This window comes from Ammospiza nelsoni, chromosome Z (genome assembly GCF_027579445.1).
Source record: "Ammospiza nelsoni isolate bAmmNel1 chromosome Z, bAmmNel1.pri, whole genome shotgun sequence".
In the NCBI taxonomy this organism is placed as follows: domain Eukaryota; kingdom Metazoa; phylum Chordata; class Aves; order Passeriformes; family Passerellidae; genus Ammospiza; species Ammospiza nelsoni.
In genome coordinates this window covers 38,918,072-38,925,692 of record NC_080669.1, presented here as the reverse complement: position 1 = coordinate 38,925,692, position 7,621 = coordinate 38,918,072, and the positions used below count along the sequence as shown (strand labels likewise).

General features: G+C 39.3%; 1 protein-coding gene across 1 annotated transcript in view; it reads right to left on the bottom strand.

Moving 5' to 3' along the window:
- Positions 1-3,748: 3,748 nt before the first annotated feature.
- MPDZ (multiple PDZ domain crumbs cell polarity complex component) overlaps positions 3,749-7,621 on the bottom strand; it is an 87,188-nt gene continuing 83,315 nt past the window's right edge. Inside the window, exon 45 of the mRNA XM_059491903.1 lies at positions 3,749-6,001. Within this exon, the coding sequence (XP_059347886.1) occupies positions 5,855-6,001 (147 nt within the window). The 3' untranslated portion in view covers positions 3,749-5,854. The remainder of the gene's footprint in view (positions 6,002-7,621) is intronic.

Genomic DNA, 7,621 nt, shown 5'->3' with positions numbered 1-7,621 from the left:
AAAAGAAATGGGAGCAGGAGAAGTGCAGGCAACAATGGTTTGGCTGCTGACATAATAGCATGCTTTGAACAGACTCTGACTTAGAGTGGAAAGTAGAGAACATATTGCAGCAAACAAACTGTTAATGAGCTATTTCTACTAAATGTTAATATTCCATAAATCTGCACTTAAAGCAAAGGTCCGGTTGTATTCTTTTTCTTCCTGCTCTAGCAACTACAATAGAAAAAAAGCTTTTTTTCAGAGGGAGACTGTATACACAGAATTCTGATGGTCAGGTTCAATTTGAAACAAACAAAAGCCCAATTGTTCCTAGGAAGATAAGGGACAGATTGAAGACAGCATGCTCAGTCACAATAGGAAAATCAGCTCAGATCAGGAGGTTCCTACCTTGTCTTAAGCAATTCTCCTTCCTGCCCAGATTTGTCCTTATTGCAAAGGACAAAAAATTCGTTAATTTAGCAAAAAGGCAATCACTACTGTCATTCAGTGTTGTGAAAGAGGCTGTAAAACTCTTATCATGAGAGTGTGTCCATAAACATTTTTGTGAAATAATCAACATACATATTTAGTTAGAACAACCTCTAGATCTATATTAACAATAAATTCAAGTGCAGTACTTTTCCTTACGTATATGCTTAAAAAGGGTATGAAGTGAATATATTATGAGGTAAATACTAGCATTTTTACCCTTCTGGTCTCGGTGACAGTAACAAAGGTTAATGCTTTTCCCATATGACAATCTTTTACTATCACCTATCCTCAGTGGTCTATCACAAACAGGAATTCCAGTGAACATCTGCTGCCTTAACAGTTAGGACTGTATTGAGGGCGGGCGGGCTGGCTATCTATCTATCTATCTATCTATCTATCTATCTATCTATCTATCTATCTAATCTATCTATCTATCTAATCTATCTATCTATCTCTCTATCTCTCTCATTTGCAATACTGGTCTTTCTGCTTTCAACAGACATATTCACATTTAACAACAAGTAATGAATATATTTTTTTCAGTCAAAACTGTATATGTTTTTGACAGTTTTTGATAAATATTCCCCCAAAAAGAGAGTAGAGCTTATTACCTATTAACTACCCAAGGTGCTGCTCCCAAAGCTTTTGTAAAATTCCCAATAATATGAAACCTTGAACTGTTGGACACAGTGGCTTTGGCATCCCTGTGATGACAAGGCATTTCAATGTTACAGCCTGAAAAGACCCTTCATGTGCCTCAGCCTAAGTGCTTGTGTGAGGTGCACACACTAGAAACTTCATTACCTCTAACTGGTGTGCAGTAGTGGAAATCCGATAATGTGTCATTTAAATGTACCCCATGCCCTCAGTTTTCTGAGGCCTGGTATTATTCTGTGGCTGTGGACAGTGAGGAGCATGAACAAAACACTATGACAACACACCAAACTGACACTCTGTTGTTGAACAGTGCTGCACAGAACTCAAAAAGTCAACCGACATCCCACAGAAATACTCGAGAAGAGCACTCACTCTCTTTTAGGTAGAACATCTACCTTGGTCAGTCAGAGCATAGTTTTAATTCAACTGAATTCACTTAATGAAGTGCAATTGTAACTAATAAAATACCAAAGGCTGAAATACCAGAAAATACTAACAAGTGTTAACAAATTCAAAGCCTCTCCTTCTAAACAAAAAGCTGTCTCTTGTCTGCCTATGGACAAACTGGACATCTAATTGCAAGCACTTAAAAAATCTGTGTAGTACTGGCAGTCACAAAAACAACTTACCTGTTTTTATATGTGATTCCAACACTCCTTTGATGTAATAAAAAAATATTTGTTATGTAATTTATGCATTTAAGCCACCTATATGAAGATCAAAAACAATGGACTGAACAGAAAGCAGTCTGAAGTGAAATAGTAAGTGAAAACCTGCTTGGCTCACTTTCATAAACCAACTTGCTGCTGTAACTAAAGAAAAAAATCTTCAGTTGCAAACAAATTAATTTAGTTTGGAAAATTCTGTTGTTTTCAGCTCAGGTATATGCAGCTTTTAGAATTAATATCTTACCAGAATTTAATCTCCTTTCTACTGAGACATGAGAAGCAGTATGTACATTTTTTCCACCCATTTCAAACAATCATTTTCACAGAGAGTAGAAAGCTTAGGAAGATTTTATGTCAGGAGAATAAGAACACAGGAACCTCAATCTACTTGGGCATAATTTTCTACTAGGTGTATTCTTCTCAAGTGTTTGAATTGGATTTTCTTACCTGTCATGGTTGCCACTTCCAAGAATACAGGTGGCCAAACTTCACAAGTAAATGCATTACCCTGCAACACTGGCTATGGACTAAAACACATTATATTAAAGATCTACATGTCTGTTGAGAAGCATGCATGATGACCAGTTACAAAAGAAAAATCCACTGTATTCAAAACAAGAAAATACTGTTTACTATTAAAAATATTTACCATTTTAATAAAATTTGTAAAGAATGTGAAAACTTTATTCTAAGTAGCTTCAGTTGGAGCTTAAAAGAGAAGTGTCCTCTACACAGAAATATTTTAGATGCTTCAAACTATTTGTTTTTAAAAAGCAAGTAAAAGTGTGTGTAGAAATCTTACAAATGCCCCTTTCCAGTGTCACTCCCATTTTGAGGTAAGGCTTTCTTTGCAAATCACTATTAAATGACCTAAGTACTTCCACATCACTTGCAAGTGTCTGTCACCAAAACAAAACATCCTGACACTTAACAACAAGGATGACACTCTCTTCTTCTTCTAGGTCTGTAGAATATACAGTTTCTTTTTTTTTTTCCTTATAAAAAAAGACTGAATAGATTGAAGGAAAGGGGATCAGCAATAGCTATTAAATTCCAACCCTTCTCTCAGCTGAAAATTAACAATACTACTGCTACCATAAAGCTAACCCAGAAATAAAATCTAACAGAAGAACGAACAAAAAAGCAGCCATGCCAACAATACCTCCTCACTGTCAAGAAATGAAATATATGCATTCCTATGAATCAGCTGTCCTTTGTTCAGACCCATACTTTCAAAAAGTGACAGTCCCTTTCACTAATACCACTCTAAAATTAAAGTTTTTCATTAATACCACTCTGATTACCCCTCAGCAATACATAGTTGAGAGTTAAAAAAAGGGCTGGATATCTGCCCAGACAATGGGATGGGGCCTTTAAGATGCCAGACCCTTCCAAACCTGTAACATGGTAACATGGAAAAAATGTAACCAAACCCATAAAACTTGGCAGAACTGGCCCACAGCACCTTAGAAGACTAACTCCTGTGACTGGAAAGTTGCACTGAAAACAAAATGATACAGAAAACCAAACATCCTAAGCCTGAAAAGCCTATTACTACATGGTCTAGTGCATGGCAGCCACTAAGTAGTGGTCATGCAACAATTTCCTGGCAAGGGGCTTGGGGGAGAGCCCATTCTCTGAGCCCCAAGCTCCATGGCCCACTATTTTTGTCCCTCATGGCATATCCCATGCCTGAAGGAATGGTTTTTTTAACAATGATTAACGCTCTGTTACAAAAAAGCAAGACAGTTTCACAGTTTCATGAATTTGCTAAGAGTTTGCAAGTGAAGATAACATTAAAAAAAATCAATTTTTAGAAGATGCTTTAAGGTTTACATCAAGAGTAATGCCTTTTTTCAACTATTAAATTGTTTTGAATTAATCTTTTGCAACAGAATGAATAACGCAAGCATGCTATTATAAAGCAACTAGTAACAAATCCAGCACTTCACTTAATCTAGACAGTTTGAAATTTATTAATTTAAATCCCCCATTGTGACACAAGAGCAGTAACAAAATAGCTGTACACTACTTCTGTTACAAATATAGATACTATTTAAAGTGACTTTACATACTCTAACGTAGGCATTTCTCACTCTATGCAAGGAAAAAGTACAAAAGCAAATCAATAACAGCAGCATCCAGCAATGGTACCATCTAGTTTACTGCATCTTAGCCTACCACAATAGAACTACTAGAATAGTTAAAAAGACAAAGAGTGGGATTTTTTGTTAATTCACTTACACATAGCTATCCATTTGTTAATACTATTTGAGAGACACGCCTAATACTGCTTTTGTGACCCACTAAAATGAATGCCAGTATTTTGTATTATCCCCTAATAATGGCCTGACCATTGCCTGCATTTTCAGTTCATATTTCTTGTAAATGGTAGTTGAAATAACGGCCTTCTTGCAAAAATTCCATTTTTGCTAATTAACACAAAGCATTCTCCTGCTAAATATCATACTAGTTTGACAGGTATCTTCCTCTCTCAAAAGACTCAGCTAAATCTTTCTGCAGGAAAATAAATCATGGGAGAAGCATGCTTTATCTGTCAGATACCTAAGAGCATGGCAGGCAAGGGCAAGCAGGTTACAATCAGCTAAGTGTTTCATTGAGTGCAGTTTTTAGATAAAGTTTAGGTAATGAGAAAGTGATGCATTTATTGACCATGCTGCTGATCAAAGAAAGCTCCACAGTTGCACTGTATTTACTAGATGCTTTTATCTGTGCCTCTAAAATTAATATCCCCAAAATAATAGTTGTAGCTGTCAAAGCTCCTCTTCTGCTTATTACTGATGCAAAACCTCACTACTGTCTTACTACTCACCTCCACTGTGAGGCATTTTCAGGTCTTTACCCAACCTCAACCCATCACTCCTGGCTGTATGCCTCCTCAGTTCAAGGAGGACTCTACCTTTGCTGCTAGTGATAATGGCAGCAACACCATTAATGTCAATTCCTTCCACACTGGCAATATCCAGATATCTGCTGGCAGCTAAGCAGAGCTGCTCTGAGAGGTTTGTTCAAGGCTCTGAAGCAAACAGCTTGCAGAAATGTCTGCAGTGACCCTGTACGTGGTGTTGCACATTGGAAGAGGACAACCTTTGCTTACAGACACTTCATATTAGAAAATCTGTTTTCACCCATAAGGACTATAAAATATTCCTACTTTAAAAATGTAGTTCTTCTAATACTGCAGTTGTTGGGCATTCTCAATCACCAGGAAGTTTCCACTAGTAATGGATTTTTCAGCCCTGAGCACAAGTCCCACAAACAAAACAAACAAACACAAAACAAAACCATCATCACCACTACCAACACAACCCCCTGACACCAAAATAATGAAACCTTCAAACCCAAGCCAAGTGAAACACAGTGTTCTTTTTTTTTCTTTTCTTTTTTTCAGATACACCATGACTTATAAAAATTTAAACACACAAAAAGACAAGCAAAAAAATCCACCCAGGTCACCAAACTAGTTTCTCCTATTGATCATTGTGAAATAATATGGTCATTGGAAAGTCTGGGTTGAAAGGAACCTTAAAACTTGTCTAGTTCCAAAGAACCATCTAGTCTATTAACCATCTGCCTTCAGACTACATACATTTCCCCTTATCTCCCAAATCTCTGATTTAGTAGTATTTTCTTTCTTCAATAAACTCATTCCTGTTTTCTGCCTTCTGCTACTCCTGCAACCTCCATGCTGACTTGGTGAATTTATCATTTTTCCAACATTATTCAAATATGCAGCCTCTGCTTTTCAACTTTCTTGTGTGGTTATTAATGGCAACATTTTTTTTGTGGTGAATTACTAATAGGAAAAATATCCATGTGTTTTCATTGTCAATATAATTTCATTCCAGTGGTTTGACAGGAAGAGAAGTACTTCTAATGTATACAAAAATATGTTTAAATGTTATTTTTCTTCATTGTTGTAACACAGTCCTGTGAAGCTGAAAGAGCAAGAAGACTACCCAAACATTTCCATTCTCTTTACTATGTGGAAAGTAAGCAATATTGTCTTATTGACCCAAGCCTGTCAGGCAGCCAGTTCATGACAACACAGTCAAAGTGACTGTTCCTTTGGTCCTTTTCAGAATAGCAACTGCTTCCTCATGAGTCACCCCTTCTAAACTCTGCCCATTCACAGCAATGATTTGGTCCCCCCGCTTGAGGCGTCCATCTTCTGCTGCTGCACCCTGGAATGATAAAACAAGTAACTGCAGACTCACACATTTCTTTTTCTCCCTGACACACAGTCCTGAAAACAGTCCAGCAACATTTTTCTTTTTCAGGGATACAGATAGAACCAATTGCTGAGAAGACTGCCAGTTTTGCAATACACTCTGCCCAGTCTAAGTTCCACATGTAGAAATTGGAACTACATGATTGTTTGGTCAACCCTGTTTTTCCAGCTAGTGTAAGATTTAAACCCTAGTGTGGTGGTTTGACCAGAAAGAAGTGGGAATTCTGGGATGTTCTGGTCAAACCAATGTGTGCTTGGATTTTGATATTGGCACCTGGGCTAGCCAGTGGGTTTTAGGACACACCTCCGAGAACACCCAGGGGTTAAAAGCAGAGCTTCGGGCCTGGGAGCCTCTCTTGGGACTTCGAGGGACCGAGGTCGGAGCTCTCCCCTGTCCAGCCGCTGCCGCTGGGCGGGGGAGGGGCAGCCATGCGGTAGGCCTGGGCCTGGACAGACATGGGAGTGAGGAGGCCCTAGAGGATGGAAGGGTGGAGAGCAACAAGAGACATCGGACAGCCTTCCCCCCCCCCCCCCCCCCCCTTTTGGAGACAGAGAGACAGAGAGAGAGAGAGAGTGCAGCCTGTGTTACCTTGAAATTCAGTAAATATGTGCTGGCAGCAGGCAGCCCAGCTGAGGAGATGGGGGGGGGTGCAGCCAGGAGTCCAGCCGCCTGGAGGAGTTTTTAAACCCCTTTGGACAATGAAAACCCTACAGAACATTAACCCTTCCTAGACGTGTGATAACAGTGAAGGAGGACGAAGGAAATGAGTGAGTGATGAAGGCCTGGACCAGAGAGAGAGAGAGTGAGAGATGTTGAAAGAATGGAGAAGATAGAGTGGCATTTTATGCTGGACTGTTTTGTGTAGCCATGGACAGAGCTATCTTTCCGTGGGATACAGAGACTGAGTCCAGGGGGAGAAATGTCCCAGTGCCAGAGAAGATTCAGTGTGGGTACCCCTCGGCCCCAGGGGGTATATAAAATATGGGGGGGACGGATGTCCCAAAGGTGAGAGTGTGAGATACTGTGGTTTTCTGGAACTGGACAAAGCATCCTTAAAAAAAGACAACCCTGGAAGCAGCCCTGATCCCTGTTCGGTGGTGAGAGCACTGGAACAAGGACGGAAGAGGCCACCATGACACACGGAAGGACTCCCTCTCCTCTTGAGGAGCTGAAAGTCTAATCTGAAGGGTGGTGTTGGACTTAGAATTGGTGATTTTGGAGGGATGTATTGTATTGGGAATTTAGGGGGGAGGAGGAGGAGAGTGTTTTTGTGAGGTTTTCATTTTCCTTTTTTTTTTTTTTCTTTCTTTTGTGTGTAGTTTAGTAATTGTTTGTGTGTAGTTTAGTTAATAAAATTTTCTTTATGTTAAGTTTGGAGCCTGCTTTGCTTATTCCTGGTCACATCTCACAGCAGACACCAGGGAGAAGGTGTACCCATGGGGCTCTGGCTTTGCCAGGCCCAAACCATAACACCTAGTATTATAAAAGTAACATTTTCAAGACCTGCAGAACTTTTCACCAAATGGCACAAAAAGACAGCTTTATAGTTTGATATACCTTAAAAATTTAGCA